This window comes from Chaetodon trifascialis, chromosome 14, assembly GCF_039877785.1.
Source record: "Chaetodon trifascialis isolate fChaTrf1 chromosome 14, fChaTrf1.hap1, whole genome shotgun sequence".
NCBI lineage: Eukaryota > Metazoa > Chordata > Actinopteri > Chaetodontiformes > Chaetodontidae > Chaetodon > Chaetodon trifascialis.
In genome coordinates, this window is record NC_092069.1 from 9,247,730 (window position 1) to 9,269,590 (window position 21,861).

Below are 21,861 nucleotides of genomic sequence, written 5' to 3' on the forward strand. Positions count from 1 at the left end.
ACTTCAATGTCAAACCTTCATTTGACACAAATATTAAGCAAGTGAATATAAGTATCTTCTCATAAGTTTGCATCACCTCTTATATGTTTAATGATTTTAACACTGCATTTTGATTTTAAGCAAATAACAGCTGTGTATGTAAGCCAGAATGACATATTTCTGAGACAGTATGAAAATATAGAATCTACTGGCAAATCTTTATAAGACACATTTATACAGTATGCCCTTAAATATTCAAGGCCTATCTTAGTTCTTATAATTCATACATGTATTTGACTTAATTTAGTGGTACATATGCTAGCTATTTTAATTTTTAATTTAAAAAATAAGTCCGCTTGTAAGGAAAGGCCTGACGCAAATTACCGCCTCTCGGTGTCTTTTTTCCCGCCTTTCAGTGTATTTTTCCGGGTTGTGCCATAAATATTATTTGATGTTTCCCACTCAAGTGAATCAAGTTCATGCCCACCAAGCCCCGCCCCTTCGTACACGTGAACCACGTGGCCCCGCCCCCTCCCGCAGGCTCCGATATTATTTATGGGCGTTGATTTCCGGTATTTAGCGTCTGGATTTTCAGGTTCCACAGTGTGTCGTATGTGTGTGTGTTGAATGTGTGTGTGAGTGTGTGAGAGAGTTTGTGGTGTGGTTGTAACCGTCCCCAGCTCGGATACTGTCACCGCCTTGCACCGCAGGCAGGCACCGTGTTCCTACATGCAAGTTACCGTCGCGGCTCCACAATCGTTGGCCAGCAATGACCGAAAGCCCCACGACCAAGCAAGCCAACGGGGACGTGTGTCAGCGTGTCAAGAACGGACTGAAACCGGAGAAAAACGGCTTGCTGAAGAGCCTCCACCGCTGCCATGAGCGGCAGCCCAAGCACCACTGCCACCCCGAGGAGGGGGAGGAGGTGAGGCCCGGGATGGGACGGGGAGGAGAGGCTGTTGAAGCCCGGGGAAGCATCTAGCTGCTGTGTGGACCCGGAAACACCCGGATGATGCTGTCAGTGCCGTCACTTTCATTAATTCCTGTGTTATTGAGATATAACACTATAACAGCTACGATGTATTTACTGGGTGCTGACAGTTTGTTGTTCTCGAGCTCTGGTTCTCTCGATTTCTGTTGCACAGAGTTAACGCCGGACTCCATTAGAAATATTCAGATTTAAATAGTTTTCGCTCTGTCTCAATGTTACACCCTTCCTCGAAACATGAATCAAAAGCTCTTCCTGAATAACTCCGAGACGTCCTTTAATTCGGCGCAGTCATATTTGCAACAAACAGCATATGAGCTCATTAAAATCTCAACTTTATGAATGGGCTCATACTACGCTCCACCGCCCCCTCAGTCGATTTAGAGGAGAGGAGGTCGTTTAAAACAGCGATGTTACAACTCCTAAAGTTAACATTGCACTAAATTTTCAGTGTTTAGTGAAGAATATGCGTGCCGAATTTAAGAAGGGGTCCAGCTGTAGTCCCAGATTGTGAATTTGATGGGAGGCACAAACTAGGGATAGTATAAATCCTAACAAAACCTAAAAGATTCTGAATTGATGCATATACCATAGCCAGTCAAACAGCTTGGGACAGTTCACGTTTCTCATCTTGAGTGATAGCAATAAGTCTGCATCTTTATCTCATCAGTTGAGTGTGTGTTAATCTTAGAGGAAGTGGAGTGTGTTCTAGTGTATATTTGTTTACTAATCTATTGGACCCTCCTTTAGGTCTCAAATTGAACTATAAAATTCTCAGTGGTAAATGTCTGGTTGTAAAAGTTTGGAAAAATATGACTTTATTGAAGTGGGTAACTCCATTCTAACTAAGAAGCAGTGATGAGTCAGTGATGTGGGAGACACTGAACCAGAGCACCTGTTCAGTTAAAGCTGTCCGTTGAGACTGCATGCATGCTGTGAAGCAGCTTCATCCTCAGCGGCTAATGAAATTTCCACACTTGGGTGCACTCTCTGCAACTTGTCCCAATTAACAAGTCCCCTCTGACTATGTGATTAGATGCTGTCTCTCTCTCTCTCTCTCTCTCTCTCTCTCTCTCTCTCTCTCTCACTCTCACACACACACACATGCATGCATTTCATCTTGTGGATATTTTGAGTATTTTTGAATGAATTTGAGTTGGAAATTTTCACTGCTGATTAAAATGAAAAGGGATTTGTAGGAAAATAACGACAGGGAGCCACCGCTGACAGGTTAGTCTCATCACCGGACATTGTGGTGCCAGACAAACAGCCAGTTTCTCCTACTGATGTCTCAGTAAACTGGGTTGGGTTGGCTGAGAAACTGAGTGCCTGGTGACTGAACCTCAGCTGATTACGGTTCATACAGATGTCAGCGTGGCTGCTTTGTAAGGTATTTGAGAGAGAAAGAGGCATGACCGGTCACATGCGGTGCTAATAGCCATGAGCACAGAGTGGAGCATGATGGGAAGGAAAAATTGCATGGCATCTGGAGTTTCTGTCCATGCACTTATTGCTATAGAGAAAATTATTTGAATGGAATGTCCTTGATAGACGATCATACTTGTGTAAAGTTTATTATTGCATTATAGGTCACCATGCACAGATTTACAACAGCACAACCAGCCCATCCCTTGTTTGGCTTATTTGGCAGTCACGTCCTCCCTCCCTGGGCTGTGTCAATGTTTTCTTTCCTGTATAGTTACCGTGCAGCCGACCCGGAGCTTAATACTGTGTTGGCCTTTGTATCCTCCTCCAGCTTACAATTTGGCTGCACATAAGTCACCTTCAAGTGAGTTAGAAGAACCTCAGCCAAGGATAACAAACGACAAAGTGTGTGTTTTCTCATTAGGACTGAAGGAGAGGGAGTCACAGGAAGTCAGACTGTACATTTGTATGAAGTATTCCAAATGTGAAACCGTGTTCCAGCTCTGGTGTTAGCTGTGGAAAATTTTAGAAAGATAAATTGTAACTTTTTATAGGCTAGACTTGTATACATAAAGAGCATTAACATGTGTTTTTGTCCTGCTGTGTTTGCACTGAGTTCATTGCTCATGTGCTGTACTTCAGTACAGTTTTGAAGTACTTGTGTTTTAGTTGACTATTTCCATTTCATGATACTTTATATTTTTACTGCTCAACATTTTGGAGGCAAATATTGTACTCCACTACATTAACCAACTAACGTATAATGTTGATAATAAAGAGTGCTATTCTAGATTAAGCTACTCCACAGTATATAAAGTAGTAACAGTTAGCCCCACGCAGCAATAGCTTTAATTACCCTCTCTTAATTACCACATTTTATTGGACAATATTCATAGTGTTTTTGTTTTTTATGAGTGATTTCTATTGCGATGATCCATTACAGTACATTTTTTTGTTTTCCCCATTTGTTGCCCAGGTCCACGCGGCGTCACACCATGGCAGCCTGTACAGCCGGCGCTTCATCGAGTCTTTCGAGGAGACGCCCATGCTGGTGGCGGTGCTCACCTACATGGGCTACGGCATCCTCACCATCTTCGGCTACCTCCGCGACTTCCTCCGCCACTGGAAGATCGAGAGGTGCCACATTGCCAGGGAGAGGGAGGAGCAGAAGGTGAGCACACAACACGGCGCGATTTCTCAACGTCACCTGAGTTTGTCCAGTCAGCAACGCGATAAAAGCAGGAGTGAGTAGATGCAAGTCTGGAGCAGCTGTCACTCATATGAACACGTTTGGATTTGTCTGAACAAACCTGACTGTGATCCTGGTGCCGTATTTTTGGCACTCTGCTCTTGGAAACAGTTTCCCTATGGAGATGGCAGTTGAGCAACATGTTGTTATGATTTCCAGCAGCAGGCACATGCATTGTGCAGTCAGCGTGCCTATACCACAGTATAATGACTGGAATGTTGTGATTGTTGCACGGTGACGATGCAGTGAGCAAAGCTGCTGTCAAGGAAAAGGCGGCCAGATGAGTTTCAGGTGTCGAATGGAACTGATTTTCTAGACTGAGCTCTAGCTGCATGTTGCCTGGTGACTGCATGTCGCCTTGTTCGTGTAGAAACAAGAGTGTGTGTTGACGGAATAAGCTGGATCCATTAGTTCCTCTGCTAACCTGATTGAACCACAAGGCCTCCCTCCATCAGAAGCTATAGGCTCTCATATACCAGCCACATTTCAAGCAGTGTTGCTGCAGGAAGTGTGCCTTTGGTAAAGAAAACCTCAGGCCGTGTGATGAAACACTTGGCAGTTCAGCAAGAATTTGGCGTGGCTCATGAGTCAAATGCAGACTCACAGAGGCTAATGTAGCATTTCAGGTATTCTCCCAAAGGTGTCACAAGTCACTGCGTTGTGCTTTTAAGAGTGCATTTTTGTCAACGTGCAACTAGCAGTGGAATTATCAGCACATTGGGAACACGTCCTTGGCCGCTGACATTGTTTTCAACCTGTTGTGTAACATTTGATAGTGAAGCCATTGTTTTTAAGTATTTGGTTTAGTTAAGAAGAGGAAGCTAGTGTGACAGACGTGGGGAAGTCATTAAATCACCGCGAGGATATCCCCTGGATGTTTCCTCCAAGAACCAAGGAAAATGAACGCCCCGAGTCATGTGTTTAAATGTTAAAGATTATAATTCTAGACATTGAATTCCTCCCAGCTAAGCTTTTCCGGAGGTATGAACAGCACGTCGTTCTCTGAAGTAGTTTTCTGTTTTTCTATGAGTGAAATTTCTCCCCTCCCTCCTCCTCCTCCTCCTCCTCATCATCATGTTCTCTTTATTCATCCATGTGCAGGACTTTGTGCCACTGTACCAGGACTTTGAGAACTTTTACACCAGGAACCTCTACATGCGTATAAGAGACAACTGGAACAGGCCCATATGCAGCGTCCCCGGGGCAAAAGTGGACCTGATGGAGCGAGCATCCCATGACTACAACTGGACTTTTGAGTGAGACAGATCTTTCGTTGAAGACAGTTAACACTGTAATCTGTGGCCTGGATGGGAGAATAGCAAAGGGTGCTAATGCCCCCAGTCAAGGATTAGCACTAACTATGCTAACACTCTTATCTCCTCCTTAGCAAATACCAAGAAAAGTCACTAGTCTACAGTGACACTGAGCCTGTTAGCTGGAAGGAGTATAAGTACAAGTATAAGTTACTTTGTAATCTGTTGTGAAGTTTATGAAAGGAGAAACTGGAACGAAGTGAAAGCAACTCTTAAGCTTTGATTGTGCAATATAATGGCGCCTGCAGTCATTATTAGTCATCATTCATCATCTTTTAGAAATCTAGATAAGCAAAAATGAAGCAGGGCTGCCATGAACAATTATTCTCATTTTTGATTATTGTGATGATTATACTAATCCTGGTTAATTGGAGGATTATCTTGATGATAATCCTCCAATTAATCATTTACACAGTTTTGGTCAGCAGTTTGGTTAACAGTTCAGTAATGAAAATATTCATATTCGTAGAAGAAGACAAAGAAAACCAGACAGTATTTACACGTCTGGTCTGGAATCTGTTTATTGATATGTACAAAATGATGTAGAGGATCTCAGCTCAGGGTACCTGCTGATGCTCAGTACCCAATACCAGTGCTCTGTTTCGCAACAAGGAACTCCTGTGGCTCTAAAGTCTGAGGCAAAGTGTGACTGCGTGAATGTAACTGATAGCAGTGGCTCTGAATTTCATTATGACCTTGATGAAGAAACTGTGTTTAATTAGGCAACGTCAATCTGGCATATTAGTGTACCCTCAGATCCCTTATTTTTGTTTCATATAAACAGAATCATTTGTATATAAGTAGTGAAAAATCACATCTTCACGTCTCTTATTTTGTCAAACCAGTAATCCACAGTGATATAAAACATCCAATTATGAGCTGGAACTGGCAAACGTTTGGCATGTTTGTTTAAGCAATGACGTTCAGCACTAAGACCTTTCTAAATATCTTTTTATAATCAGACCATAAGAGTTAGACATAAAGTAACATCTGTGCAACACCCAACATGCACTCTGCTCCACCCTTGTCCTCTTATGCATGCGGGAAAATTTGGTAAACTTGTACAAATGTAATGCAATTCAACACAACACCAAACCCGTGACTTCAAACATGGTTGCAGAGTTTAAACAACACCCTCAGATACATTTTTCACAAAACTGCACACCATGCTTCTCAAATGTTGCTGTTAATGTAGGGCGAGTCTGCTGTGGTACATTAGAATATGTAGAATAGCTATCATTATCCTGTCGATCTTTATATCTGTATTGTATTTTAGGTGAGGCATGACAGCATTGCATGACCTGATATCATGCAAGTTGCAGTAAAGTTAGACACTGTTCAGAAAGACAGCACTTATGTTGTCTACAGTCTAAACAGAAAAAACACTTTTGTGACTGACATGGTAGAGTCATCACATCATGTTTAATTTAAAAGTTGTCGTCCTGCTTCTGTCACATGTAATTTAGAATTGTGATCCAAGCTGCATTCTGAGTTTTGTCAACACTCCAACCCAGCATGTGTGATCTTAACTCCACAGCTGCAGTGGAGGTGTTCAGTGGAGGGGCAGCGAGGGGCAGCGAGGTGTGTGAAGTCAGACATCCCACACTGCGACAAAGAGAGCAGAAAGCAACATCAGAGAACATGGAGAGTGCCAGTGAAGGGGGGGGGGGGGGGGGGGGGCAGCTGCATCAAATGAAAAAAACAGGCCTTCCATGCTGTCCACTTCAATCTCGATTTTAATTAGATGTACCAGTCATTGTTATTAAGTGCACCAATAAGCCTGCAACAACATAAGCTTCCTCTCATTGATTGTTTCCTCTGTCTGATTACCTCCTCTCTACCTTATAGGTACACAGGTCGGGTCGTGCAGGATGTGATTAACTTGGGCTCGTATAATTATCTCGGCTTCGCTGAGAACGTCGGGCCGTGTGCTGAGTCTGCAGCCGAGGTCACCGTCAAGTACGGCGTCGGAGTTGCTAGCACCAGGCAGGAGATTGGTACAAGCACGCGCCAAAACACGCACATGCACCATTACCTCTGCTGTCACTTAAGAGCGTGAATGTGCAGGGATGACTTCAGCACCGCAAACAACGCGTCACAGCTCAGTTTGTGCAGAAGCACAGTGGAAACTAACACAATAACGCAAATCTCACAAAGCTTTGTTCAATGTTTTAGCTTTATTTCTCACACATTGTAGATTTTGGTTCTTAAGGGCTGCACATTTGCACTCTTTTGTTTTGGTCTGAGATGCTGGTGCTCTAGTGTCACTGTAGAAGCAGTGAATGAACATAGACCCTTAGGAGCCTGCAGCTAGTTAGCCTAGCTAGCATAAAATCTGCAGCAATTTAGCATTTTCACACGTTTCTGGACAGATTAAACAAACAAGATACAGCAATTAGTGAGTTGTCCGGGTGCTCCTAGGTGCATTCTGTCCCTCTTGGACAGAGCCAGGCTCTCTGTTTCCCCCTGCATCCAGTATTTATGCTAAGTTAAGCTAACCAGCTACATATTTCGCATACAGACAAGAGAGTGGTATCAATCTCATTTTCTCATTTCACACAAAAAAGTCAGATTAAAACAAAATGGAAAATAAAACGGTCAAAGTAGCCGTATTTTAAAAAGTTGAAGCAAAACACATAAAAGGCAACATCATCCACAGATGACTCTCACGAAGTAGAAAAGTTACAAATGATGTTATCTTGATGTGTGTAAAACTTTGAGTTCAGTTGTAATTCATTCCAGGACTATGGGGAAAATATGAAAGCAGCGTGTCCAACACTCTGCACTTACTTGAAATATCTGTGTCTTAAGTCAGTCTGCAGAGCATGTGTGATAAGATCCAGATCACCCAGGGGGAAGTGAAACTCAACATATGGTTAGCAGATTTCAACTGATAAAGTAGAACTGCTGACACTTCTTCCTTAATCTAAGAAGTTGATGCATGCATATACTGCAGTATGTACACACCACCGAGCACTGAGAGGCAGACTGACTCCGTGAGTTTGTAGCTCATGGAAGTTTGATGATGTGAGAGTTGGATCAATCTTAATTCCCAGCCAGAAAGCGAATAAGCATATTTCTATAATGTCAGACAACAGTGCTGCTTTCATTTTTACAAAGCTCTGTATAAACACGGGTCTTTAAGGTTCTGATTGGTGTGTGTCTATGGTGATCGTCTGTCTGTTTGAACTCAGGTAACCTGGACAGACATGAGGAGATGGAGAAACTGGTGGCTAAGTTCCTGGGCGTGGAGGCAGCCATGGCGTTTGGGATGGGGTTTGCAACCAACTCCATGAACATCCCAGCACTGGCTGGCAAGGTAAGACCAGAGGCAGTACATGTTTCCAGGTAGAACTGTTTACTCTTGCAGCACACTTTTCCCAGCGTGCCATATCTCCGTGCGTTGGCTTGCTATTTTTATCCTGATTAGATTTCCTCCATGTTGTCACAGAACTTTCTTTCCTCTTTTTCACCTCTGTCTGTCTGTCCTCTGTCCCACAGTGACACACTCTGTATTATGTGAATGTTAAGTTCGCTTTAGTCTGTGTGCTCATGTGTATTCGCCTTTTGATGAAATACGTTTCCTACAAGGCACTTCTGTTTTCTCAGCGCAGAATACATTATCTTTGACAAAGCTGTTCCATAACATCACACTATCGCAGGCCACCAGTAGCCCCAAACACACAGAGACACAATACCACCGTCAAGCCTCATGTCAGGAGGGAGCACTTCCTGTTAGCATAGACAACTAGTGGCTCGACTGAGTGAAAAATAACAGAGTCCAGAGCAGTCTGCTTTGTCATGTCACTGCTGACGTTGTTTTTCATTTAGATATTTAAATTATTTTGTTCCTGTGAAATAATCAGTGGTGGAATGCAGAGTTTATTTAGCTTGAGAAGTGGGGAAATGTTCTCAACCCATGAAGGAGTATTTAGTCCTTCAGTTTATCAGAAAAATTCAAATTCAGAATCCCCAAATGTGGAGATACATGGTTTTCACTTGGCAGGAAGGATGTGAAATACTAAAATGTGAGTAGAAAGTGAGATGCAGTGGAGTCAAAATATATAAAGCTTGAAATACTCAAATACAAGTACCTTGAAAGTGTACTGATTTACATGCCACCACCTTAAATGATGCAAAAGTGTAGATTTTCAACTTGGAGTTGCTCAGTGGCTTTCCTCAAACAGCAAACAACGCAATCAATAAAGCAGCATCCTCAGTGTAATTAAACATAGAATGCTACCTGACAGACCTGTATGTGTAACACTGTCTCAGATGGACAAAAACATATCAGATCAACTTCGATATGAATAAACCAGTCATGCATCTGGTGTCCTGCAGGGCTGTCTGATTCTGAGTGATGAACTGAACCACGCCTCTCTGGTCCTGGGAGCCAGGCTCTCCGGGTCCACCATCAGAGTCTTCAAACACAACAGTGAGTCTGTGAATCTGTCCCCTATAAGTACTGTGTGTCCCCCACCTGCATTTGTACTGCACTTGCACCTGCATTTACCTGTTAGTCAGCTCAACACTTTACATGGTTTGCCCTTATCTCCATTCAGTGCTAGCAAGCTGCTAACAGTGGCTCATTCACTATAACAAGTATATTGAGTTTATCTTCAGGCTGTTACAGTAAGTACCTCTTGCTCTTGTAGAACATGGATACATGAATTATAAAGTGTAATCATTTGTGCATGTAATTAGTTGTAAAACTGATGAGCCACCAATAGTTTAATAGCTGTTTAGCTTTAGGCTTAATGCTAACTACTTATGCCTATGCAGGTACTGTAGCCGCTAATTGTAAACAACCAACCTTTTCACATCTAGCCACAAGCTAGCAGCTAACTAGCCAAAATTCCTCATCTTGCCACCTTATAGTCAGTTCACTATCACGTTAAATGGAGCTTGTCTTGATAGCTGCATCCACAAAGAAACCAAAAACCTGAAGTTATTTCCGAAGTAAATGTGGTTTGGTTTATTTTGAACGGGTGACTGGTTCTCATTTTTTGTGCCGGCTGAATTTCTGAGCGTTTGTCCACCACCGCTGTTGATATCACAACTTTGAACACTTCCTTGATTTTCCTGTCAGACATGCAGAGCCTTGAGAAACTGCTGAGAGAAGCCATAGTTCACGGGCAGCCCAGGACTCACAGACCATGGCAGAAGATCCTCATCGTGGTAGAGGGCATTTACAGGTATCTTATCTATCATCTGAAACATTTTAAGTTTTTTTCGATAGTATCTCTTCATTCTTTTGGTTGGTTTCTGAGCTTTGTGTGTCGAGGTTATTGTGCTGTCAAAGTGTTGGCGCAGAACACAACAGAAAGGGTGTTATCAGCACTGAGAGTGAGCCCATTGGCAGGAACATCAATGTTTGCAGAATTTCCAGATAACCGCGCTAAAAGTGTTAGTGTAGCCAAAAGCAGTGGAACAATAGGAGTTGCTCATTTTAAAATCCCCAGGATTTCCTTCCTGGTTTCAACATTAACGCTGCTGAACGTTGTTGCACAAGCAGTCGTTTCATCAGATCTTGTGGTCAATTGATTTTGGCTATAAGATCTATACTGAGCAAAAACACACTTTAGCTATTTTTATTTCAAATCTAACACTGAAATTCAGTGTAATTTCTTACCTTTTTAAGCCAGTCCTCTGTATTAGCTTTAAAATCAGGCAAAGCATGTACATCAGTGGGAGTCTTACACAAACACATGAAAAACAACAAGCTTCCAGAAGCAGCACTTGTCTTCTATTGATGGCTCTTGTGGTTCCATTAGGTTCAGCAGTATCAACACTCGTGGGACTGGATTGCTGGTTGACAGAGTGGATTCAATGCTTGGTTAGCTCTCACCGGTTCAACACTCAGTCACTGGGTGTTGCAAGAAGCTGCACTAACATAGTAATCTACAGCTGATGCAACCAAGAAGATGCAACCAAATCAGGCACCTTTTGGCTGCTCTCAGTTAACATACCTTTTATATGTTTACATCATATTTGAGACAGGTCCCAACTTAGACCTCGACTGGAGAACAGCCACTCCCTTGAGCTCACATATACTGGGCTGTCAGGAGAGAAATGAACATGAATACATCAGGATGTTTGTTTGACACTTGTTATAACACCTTGTACGTTCCCCTTTCCTTCCTGCAGCATGGAGGGCAGTGTAGTGCGCCTGCCAGAGGTGATCGCCCTGAAGAAGCGCTACCGGGCCTACCTTTACCTAGACGAGGCCCACAGCATCGGGGCCCTGGGACCGAAGGGGAGAGGCGTGGTCGATTACTTTGGGCTCGACCCCTGTGATGTGGATGTCATGATGGGCACTTTTACCAAGAGCTTTGGCGCTGCAGGGGGATACATTGCGGGGAAAAGGGTGAGGATGGAGGACTGTAGGGTTATTTTATTGCCATTGTGTTGTGTTTTATAAGGCAGAGCTGTAAAGTCACAGGACATGGAGAGATTCCAGTTCAGCAGTCTGGTCTTTACCAAACAAGGCTGAACAGCAGTCTTCCTAACAATGCTTCAGCTGTAAACAATCTGTGACGATCAGAAGTTACAGTGTCAAGTGACAAAGTCTTAAGTGTGACAAAAAGGACACCTGTCATCTCAGCAATGTGGATTTGCAGCGTTGCAGTGAGTGTATGGTGCATTCCTGACATATTAGGCCTGTCCTGTTCACTGTGATGGTGTCAGTTCGTCAAAACTAAAGGACAGGCTCACAGAAATCTGGACTTCATGAAGACAGTCGCTTTGTTTCCAAGTTTAAAATGGATGAAAATCTTCTTCCACCACCGTTATCGCATTCTCACAGTTTCTCACATTTCTAGAAATGTGCCATCAAGTTACAGGATGTAGCTCACAGGAAAGTGTCAGTGACCTGTGTGCAAAACAATAAGGATGAGTCATAGTCTTAAATGTTTTTTACATCATTTTTTTCATCAGTTTTGCTCAGAGATACAGTAATTTTTTAAGTTTTCTGCATACAAATGCAGTTTGCATTGAATGTCAGAATGAATATGTTGTCGCAATCTATGCAGAACAGTATGTGTAGATATAACAGTAATATTGTGCTTGATTTTGAAAAACAGGCTCATCTTCTCACAGTAAAGTAAGCCATGCCGAGCCATAGTCACAAAGAGTCCCGAGCTCTCCGTGTTAGCAGAGACTGTAGAGTGAAGCTCTTCATGCATATCTGCTTACATCTCCTGTGTATCTGCTGGGTTTAGGAGCTTATTGAGTACCTGCGCTCCCATTCCCACAGTGCAGTCTACGCCACCTCCATGTCTCCTCCTGTGGTGGAGCAAATCATCACTTCTATGAAGTGCATTATGGGAGAGGATGGCACAACGATCGGTGAGTGGTACACTGTGGAGTTTTTCTACATATGTGATGTGAGTCTGGACAGACATAGATGTAAGATGCAATGTGACTGGTTGGTGGAGGCATGAATGTAAACACATTTGTTGGACCTCACGGATACACACGATGCTTAACACTGAACATAAACAGAACAGAAGATCCCTGACTGAGATTCAGATGTAATGAAAGGTTTCCCCGCTGCATTTCACTTAATTCCTATACTGTCTTGTGAGTATGTTTTGTCTTTCAAACGTTATGAAATGGGCCCTGCTACCCTGTGCCTTTTTTTTTTAAACATGAAACAAGTGTTAATTTGTACACTAACTCTAAACTGGGATTCCTAAAGTTGATACAAATCACTTTATGTGTTAGCGTCTTAAAATATTAATTGTGACAAACGCGTCGTGAAGTCCTCATGTCCCTTGGTATCCACAGAAAGAAACTGCAAAACTGTTGTTCTTAGCAGGCCTGTTTTATATAAATAGCATCAAATGCTTCAAAGTAGCCTACCAGCTCAAACAAAATCATCAAGGGTTCGTTTATGACATTAGACGTGTTACTCTTCAGATGGATGAAGCAGCTGACACCATGAGACCCGTGATGAGTAACAATCAGCAGCTACTGTCATAGCAGAACATTTACAATGAAATGAGAGTGTCAACTGTCAGTCGTAGCCTCGCTGCTTTCGGTTTGACTGTTGGGATCTGATCTTAGCTGCTGTAATTGTCATCAGTGGCCACTAGGTGTCAGTGCACACTAATGAAATGTAGGATAGACATCACAGCAGCCTTCTCTGAAACCAGTTACTCCCCACAGAGTTCAAGCTGCACCACTTTGACATGTAGTAAATAGTCTCTCTGCCCTCCAGTGGATGGTTTTTGCATTTAACAAAATTAAACTACTGTGATTTTAATCATGTTGTAAATTTATCCTAAAGAATTACCAAAAATTTGAGCCCAGACTGTGAGCAAACCCTAACCTCAGTCATGCCTCGAAGTTAAATATATGTAATCTGAATAAAACCCTTTTGTCAGAGCTTGTGATGGACAGCACACAGCAGGGGAGGAAAAACTGCTTGAGCAGCTCAATGCAGAGAGTTAATTGGAGTTGATCATGTTCACCTGCTGCCCCAGGTGGCTGTGAAGCACAGCCTAGCATTTGATTGGCAGATCCTTGCATTTGGCTCTGCTATTACAAAGGCTGTCCAGATAAATCTTACTTAGTAAAACCTTTTTGTTGCTGGCATAGCCTCAATTATTTAGAAGGTCAGAAAAACACTTGGACCTCTGTGTCTTTGCAGCAATCTGTCAGGAATAGTTCTTTCTGACTAGTTGTGAACCAAATGTGTGAGCGAACTAACAAAGATCGCAGTCTTGTGTTTGATGCAAAACCAGCATTTCAAAGAAGTCAGTGAATCTCCTGATCTCATGTGGGAGAAAAACATTTCAGAGAAACTGAAAACCCGATCTCCCCATGGTGCCTGCATGCTGTAACAGTCAGATGTTTTCTCACGCTCGCTCATGAATGTGATTGTTTTCAGCCGCTTGTCAGCCTTCCTTTTTCATCTTTTCAAAGCATCATCAAGCTCCAAGTACTTTTTCTTTTTATATATATATATTCACAACCAGAAATATCAAATCTGGCAGAGAGAAAAACAAAGAGAGCAGTCTTTGTTTGACTTTAAAACTGTGTCTGTAGCACGTTCATATCTAAATGAGCTCATAAATAGTGGTCAGCACGTTGTGAATTGGTCAACTTTTCAACATGTTTCTTATCATCCCAAGGCTGTGACCGTGTGCGACAGCTGGCAGAGAACACAGTCTATTTCCGCAAGAGGCTTCGAGAAATGGGCTTCATCATCTACGGCAACGAGGACTCACCTGTTGTACCCATGATGCTCTACATGCCCGCCAAGATAGGGTGAGCCTGAGCTTTGACCAGCTGCTGTTAGACTTTAAGAACTAACTGACAGTTCAAACTTAAGATGCATCTGGAAAAAGATTTTAAGTGTTTGGTTGTTTATACATAGTATATATGTATTCAATCAACTGCCCATATTCATCCAATCAGAGCAGTGAAATCCTTTTATTCTCAACACTGAGGTCAACACTGAGCTGATGTGGCATGTTAAAGCCTGTGTGGAAACCATATGCATCACTGTTGCTGTGTCTCCTCATGTTTGTCCCACCAGAGCGTTTGGCAGGGAGATGCTGAAGAGGAACATCGGGGTGGTGGTCGTGGGATTTCCAGCGACACCCATCATCGAGTCCCGCGCACGCTTCTGCATCTCAGCCGCCCACACAAAGGACATGCTCGACAGGGTAACAAATCGCTTTCACTCCTGAGCGGCTTACTTTCAGACGGAGGAGAAACAAGATTAGTCATGGCATCTTAGTTTGGGAACATTATTAAAATATGGAAACAATGTTCGGACGAAACACTCAAAACATCCTTTTTAAAAACAATTTTTAAGAGACAGTATTAAACAGAGGTGTTCCAAACCCTATCCACAGTAAATTCCCAATCAACAGGGCAATTTGAACCTTTGCCATACAATATTATGAAAGCCTGCTAAATCATGGCCACTAAAAACCCTCTTCTGATTGGTGGGCAGGTGTTTGTTAGTCAGTCTGCAAAACCAGCTTCTCTTTTCTTTATTTTTAGACTGGAAGCGTATTGATGTGTTGACTATCCTCGCATATGGCTCTCTGCTTTGCCCACACAGGAGAAAGGTCTGGCTGAAGCCATAATCGCTCAGTGAAAAACACACTCTGGGTTGTTAGAATTAGTCGGAATTGTCAGTCCTGAGCCTTACTGAACTACACTCACGGGGATTTTAGCTAAATATAGTTCTGGGGAGGTATGACTAATTACAAGACTTGTGCACAAATTAAGTTTTTGTCAAGCTTGTAGCTTGTTAGCTCGATAATTGAGGTGTCCAGGAGGAGGAAAAGGGTGCAAATGCATAAAGGGTGCATGTTCTACCACTGGCAGGCTTGTCTCAGTAGCTTTTACAAGCTGAGGCTTCTCTTCACTCTTTAGAATAAGGGCCCTCCTGTTTCTAAGTTGGACTAATGACCTCCAAGTTGTTTGCAGCTCAGCCAAGAGGTAATGATGGCATTAAAGGGCAGAAGTCTAAGGGGAGGCAAGTGTGTAATTGGAAGCATGCAGGCGGGATCTCTTGTGACCCCAAATGTTTGCTTGTGGAGGTGTCTTTGAGTTGCTTCAGATGCTCAGAATCCCTCCCAGCTGTGCATCTGACATCCCTGTAGCAGACGCCTCTAAAAGACGAGTCTGCCGCTCTCATCAGGAGTATGAGGAAAAGTTCTCTCAAAGTTGCAAACCCGACAGTAAAGTGCTACTCTGCAGGTTCATGTGCGGTGTATTCACGGTGAATTCTCTGTGTTTACAGTTCAGACCTGCACTTTAACCGTCCTCTTCACTCATCGTATTGCTCTGCATAAATCCCGACTGTTCAGCTTTGATTGCTCTTGGCATCACATCAAAAATCCGCCCACTCTTTTCATTGAGGGCTCTTCCTCTGCTTTGCTGAGCTCACTGCAGACCTGCCTGCTCTGCAGCGTCTTAAACATCAGCCTTTCTCTTATTTTAACAGAAATATAGATAATTTCACACAGTGGGTGAACCTTCTCCTATCTAATTGTTGTGTCCTTGTGGCTCAGTTGGCTCAAACGCCTGCTCTGTCTCCAGGAAGCGCTGCTGTGTCAGGGGCTGTTGTTCCTACTCTTCTTCTACTCAAAGTGAAGACAGGGAGTGGGAGTGTCGTAATGCTGTAATGCTTTTATCTGTCCTGATGTTAAAATCTCTTTGTTAGCCTTTGCACTTTGATGTGTCATGTTGATTTGGGTGTCTTTTATCTGCTGGTGAGCTTTCACAGTTTTGCCTTCTTCAAATGCGCCCACGCATGTACACATGAACCGGAATGATTTTACTGTTGTCCTTCTGAAGACATTTCATTTCACTGTGGTCATTAATACCCGAACCCTGAAGCAAATGTTAAATCACACTAATGTGGGCTGACTTCTTGAAGGACAGCTCAGGAAGACTTTATTTGGGACATTCTGCACAGAGAGGTCTAGTAATACCATTCAGGTACATTGTGTGGCAACTAGGGGTGGTCCTAAAACAGTAAAAACAGTAACAGTATGCTCAAGGCAGTGAAGTTCGTTGTATCACCCCTTTCTGTTGCAGCTTTCTTGCACTTCTTACTTATTACCATGGTTTGATGGTTATCTGATCTTTTGTAACCAAACCACTTCCGCACTACTGAAATCGCTTCCCTTTTGGATCAGTGTTTATTTTGCTGTCAGCCATGTTTTTATTGCAGTGCATAATGGTACAGTACAAAGGCAATGGAAAAACAAAAGGAGGGATGATACAGAGTCCCTAGAAGTGCCACAAAAAGATGTAAAGACGCATAAGGTCAAAGCTGCACAAATATTTTTTAGATTTAAGAGTCAAAGGAGTATGTGTAATGAGAAAGCGGTCGCTCATCCAAAGTAACAAACCCACAGAGAGTGATCATGTGACTGTGGTTCCCCTCAGGTCTAAGGAGCCTTTTAGCATTTTAGCTTATTATTTTGGTTTACAGGCCCACAGCTTTACTGTTTTCGTGCACTTCTCTCATTAACATCATTCTGATGCAGCAGGCAGCTGTTTTCAGCAAAGATAAGTGCTGATAAACCAACTGCACACCACCTGCTCTGTACCAAACAGCACGCAGGCACAGTTAGCGACTAGCTGTGAGCATAGCAGAGCATGGAGCTGCTAAAGAGCTTAAACAAGATTTAGTATTTGTGAAGTGGCCAGAAACACAACTCCAAATGAACACTAATGTTGCTCCACCTCTGCCTAAACCTTTTGCTAACACACTTGCTATTGCAACTTTGAAGCTTGTTGCGCCACCCCCTAGTGGCCAAAATATGTATTCATGCAGCTTTAAGTCAAAACTGTTGGAAATATTGTTTCTGGAAATTTATGACACAATGCAAAATTTCCAGTTGCCAGAAACATCAAATTGCATCAAGAAATTTGAAAAACGTAATTAGTCTAAGCATGAGTCATTCCACATTAGTACACACATAAAACAGGTTTTTCTTTCCCCTTGTGTCATATCTGAAAAGCCCATAACGAGGCTACAATGCAACTGCAGTGTCCTCTGTTCAAATCCAGCCAGGGGTCATGTTACCCTCAGTAATATGCAACATTGCACCGAGTCATCCCCAAGTCATATTGTTGTTGTTGATCATTCAACTGCTTGAAATATAGAAAGCTAGAATTACATTACCCCAACCGTGCACTTTAAGACCCAATATCTTCAGTTTGGCTGGAGTTTCAGCCAGAATGAACACTTGCTGCTGTTTAGATGACACATCTGTCTGAAGTCATCGCCGTTTGTGCCCTAACAAGATGTCCCAGTGGTGACCTCACCTCACACCCGAGTAATAGGAATGAAAAATTGGAAAGATTGGGTCTATCTGTAGCATTAAAGTTAGTGCTGTTTTCTGTTTCAGCCCAAGTTTGTGATTTAACCTTAAAAGATGGATGTGTTTTTCCATAAAAAGTCTTGCTTTGTGCAGCTTTAAATTTCCTGGAGCCCCATATTGCCCTTCATGGTGACAGCTTTTTTATTGTATAAATGTCTCCACAGGCGCTGAGTGCCATCAGTGAGGTAGGAGATCTTCTTCAGCTCAAGTATTCCCGACACAGAATACAGCCGTCTTTGGCGCGGCCCTTTGATGATAATGTGTACGAGGACATTGACGACTGATAGACCCCTCCTCTCCTGAAGTGGCGTGAACCTGAATGGCCCCAGAAAATGAGATGCAGACCGGTTCAAGATGGTTCAAAAGTCTTCCACAAGGACTGAGATGTGCATAGGTGCCCCTTTTCACTAGCTTTCACTAGCTTGCCATAATGTAACCCCCCCCCCCCCCCCCCCCCCCCCCCCCGCACAACAAAAGGAAAAACTATCATCTGATTCAACTTTGCCTTACCCAAACATGCAGAACTTGTGGTGAACACACTAAAAAAACAGCATCTCTGCTTTTTTTTCCTGTGCACTTTTATTGCTTTTTGGATATTATTTTGTGTCTTAAGAATATTTTTATTTAGTTTCCTGTGTGTATGTCCGCGTGCTTGTGGTGTTCGTCATGTTAAGCCTTGTGGTTGGTGTATGTGAAGTGGACAAATGTCTCTGAAATTGTGAGCCTTCGTTTTCATAATACGGATCTAAGGTGAACTTTAATTTGGTAAAAAAAATAGATTACTTTTAAGTATCGGTTACAAGAAGATGTCTTGCTTGTCCATCCAGGATCATTCGGATCAGTGAAAGCAGAACGCACTGGATGATCACATTACGTTGTTGTCATTCCACCTTTGGTTCTTCTAGACTAGGCTAAAAACATACAGTAGAACAGCAGAGCTCAGTATGGCACCTCCATCAACAGGGGTGGTGATTGTAGCATGACAAAAAAAAAAGCTGCCAAACATCAGATCATGTTGAACAGCAGATCAGTGCCATGATCAATGTAAGGACAGATAGTTTAACATTTTGGGAGAGCTATGTTAATAGATCAGGACCATTCTCATGACTGAAAGGTAAATAATTCTGGAAAATCCATGAAGTAATTCTTCTTATTGTTGGTAAATATGAAGCTACTGCCAGCAGGTGCTTAGCTTAGCCCAAAGAGAAATACATCCAGTCGTAGCTCCCCGTTCCCAGTCTTTATGCTAAGCTAGGCTAATAACCTGCTTCCTCTAGCTTTCACACAGACATCAGATTGGTTTTGATCTTCTCACCAAAATTTAAAACAAAAACCAAAATGTCAAACTGTTCCTTTAAACGCGGCTCTAGCATTCGGGGCATTAGAAGCCATGAAGAACTGGTGAAAATAAAAAATCAGAAACTACAGCTTGAGGACTTAATTTGGCCAGCCTTCAGTGTAATTGTATGTTTTTTACTTAACCAGCTTGGTGTGCATTTGTTAAGCTTTTGTACCACAGACAACCTCAAAGATCAACAACTCTCAGATCACAAGGCCAAAGTTGTGACTGTCACATTAGTCTTTTTTTATTATTATACAAAGGCCAATATCTGCCTAACATAAAGGCCACTTTATTGGTATCAAAGCTCTAGTTAAAAGCTTCATTCTCAAGGGTCAGTTTAGTCACTTCAGAAAGTGTAAAGACTGAAATTTGAATGCTTCTATCTCTAGGCCAGACAGGAGGACATAAAATCTATGAAGACTAAAAGAGTCTGGATGTGATTCAGTGCTGTTTGTAAAACCCGTCATTTCCACCCTATCTCTTGGGTGCTTATCAGCAAGAAACCTCATTGCTTTGTGTCTGATAATGTTTAAATGCCTTGTACAACAAAGTGCTATCTCTGTGCTCTAACTCAAAAGTCATTATTAACTTTAATCAGCGTGACTGGGGATGGGCTTGTGTGCTCGCTTGCATGTTTTTGGGTATTAATGTGTATGTTCCTGCACTTTCACCTTGCTTTTCCTTCACATACACACCTGTCTATTAATCTCTTGGTTTATCTTTACACTGTGCTGCTGAACTTTGGGACAACAATGCTCCTGAGTGAAGGCAGCTGTGAAAATCCCACATGCATACATTCACACTTGCATGTATGCACACGGATAAGTATTGTATAACCACTCGTTCCTCATACTAATGCATGTACAGTAAGAATTAGTCATTGAAGCTGCTCTGCACCACATCCAGTGGTGCTCAATGGCATACACTGTTCTGCTAGATGTGACTTTTTTGAATGTTGTCATAAAATTCCACTTCATTCCAGAGAAAGTTAACATATCTGTCTGGGCTGTGGGGAGGTTCTTTTTTTTTTTTCATATTAATGTTTGTCTGTTACTGTAAATGGGAGATGTTTGTGTAGTTTAGTTTCCATACTGTAGAAAAGGTCTCAAAACCAGAATCTTGGAGTTACAAATGATTGTCTGTGAGCTAAAAGCTCAGTTACAATGTCACTCATCTAGATACAGAATGTCTTTTTATGTATTTTTAAGTTTGCCAGATGAGAGGCGTAGAATGATGCAAAAGAAAATGTCAAAATATAATTATGTAAAACCCCAAGACCTTATGGCCCGATGTGTAATGATGCTATTCTCAATATAAATGAACAATAACCAGATGCACTGTTGTGACACTTCAAGGAATACTACATTTGGTCTTTGTTAGGCCATCTGTGATAACTACAATATGTCTCCTTTACGATCTTAATCATTAAACCACTCTGGGTTTGAAAAAGAGATACACAAAGGCCGAAAAACCTTCAAGCCTTTGGGGTCTGTGAGCTTTGTTGGTGCGAGATGGAAGACGGTCCCACTATTTTGTACAAAGTTTATATTGTTTCACTGAAAAGGAGCTATTCAGAATATTTTGTTTACTATAGGGTAGCCCAAGAACCATGGTTATCACTATTACTGGCAGCTTTTGTTTAAAGTGCTAGAGTGTGCCATTAATAGAGGCAATCATTTCAGTGGTTCAGTGCAAGTTACCACCCATCAGAGATAATTATTTTCTGATATAGTGCCTTTTGAAGCAAATGATTTTCTAAGAATCCTCACTATATTAAGTGTCATAACTTGGATTGTTCATTTTTACAATCTTATTTGACTTGTTTTACTACTTTGTCTTCAGCGATACTTAAGATTAGCACTGGATGTGTTTTCTGCGTTAACTAATTTCCATGCATTTGTTCATAGAAAATACACTATTTGCAACATATCAGGAAGTTAATACGTATGTTAAGTGTCACCCATGTCAATGGTATCAGTAGGTCATTAAACAATACAAAGCTATTTTGAATTGCCTTCTTTTGTTAAGACTCAACGTTAACACACATCAGCTGATAAACTACCTTTATTATTTATTTATTTTTTGACGTGATGACATTGTTAATATTCATTCGTGGGACAGTTAAAAAAGTATAGGTTCTTTGAGTTTTGGGAATTAATGCAGTTTCTGCAGACTTCACTAAAATGGCACACTGTGCATCATCAGTTAGGTATGTTTAACTTACAAAGACTGTAATGTAATCATCTTTTTCCCACTGGGAACATGGAAAATAGCGAGTGACTACAGCCGCATATCAGAGGGCAACAGATTAACATGCCAGGGCCCCACCCTGAGGAAACAAACTTTAACAAGTCAGACGAGCTATCTTACAGCAATAACCCAGTGCTACTTTCAGGGCTTTGAGTTAGGGAACACTACCACTGGCTAACCACAGCAGTTAGTGATGTTATGAATTATGTTCAAGAATATTATAACCAGATCAAGTTGCTGTAGTGTAGTTAACATTAGCAGCTCTGTCCTGTCTGAATTTGACCCCAGTCAAATCTGTTGGAGATATTAACCAGGCTTTACAAAGCTGTTCATTAGTTCACACCCTGAAATCCAGTCCTTTTAGAAGGTTTCTGTTTAAAATACCAATGATAAATCCATGTCTTACTTGTCCAGGTGTGCGTGTTTTTTTGATTTTACATTTTTTCTAATAGGGC

The 21,861-nt window shown here is 42.0% G+C and overlaps 1 protein-coding gene across 1 annotated transcript; it reads left to right on the plus strand.

Annotated features, from left to right (window-relative positions):
• The first annotated feature begins 550 nt into the window (after nt 1-550).
• LOC139342644 (serine palmitoyltransferase 2-like) lies at nt 551-21,170 on the plus strand. Its single transcript, XM_070979857.1, has 12 exons — nt 551-904; nt 3,369-3,563; nt 4,743-4,897; nt 6,803-6,951; nt 8,149-8,273; nt 9,296-9,389; nt 10,044-10,149; nt 11,102-11,321; nt 12,175-12,301; nt 14,092-14,227; nt 14,499-14,628; nt 17,979-21,170. The coding sequence occupies exons 1-12, from the start codon at nt 749-751 to the stop codon at nt 18,096-18,098; spliced, it is 1,713 nt and encodes a 570-aa protein (XP_070835958.1). The 5' UTR covers nt 551-748; the 3' UTR covers nt 18,099-21,170.
• The last annotated feature ends 691 nt before the right edge of the window (nt 21,171-21,861 follow it).

Excerpts from the sequence above, each read along its gene's own strand:
- LOC139342644 (XM_070979857.1), top strand. The coding sequence starts at position 749 with ATGACCGAAAGCCCCACGACCAAGCAAGCCAACGGGGACGTGTGTCAG. Across the intron at positions 4,898-6,802 it reads GACTACAACTGGACTTTTGA|GTACACAGGTCGGGTCGTGC; the intron begins GTGAGACAGATC and ends TCTACCTTATAG. Across the intron at positions 14,629-17,978 it reads CAAAGGACATGCTCGACAGG|GCGCTGAGTGCCATCAGTGA; the intron begins GTAACAAATCGC and ends ATGTCTCCACAG.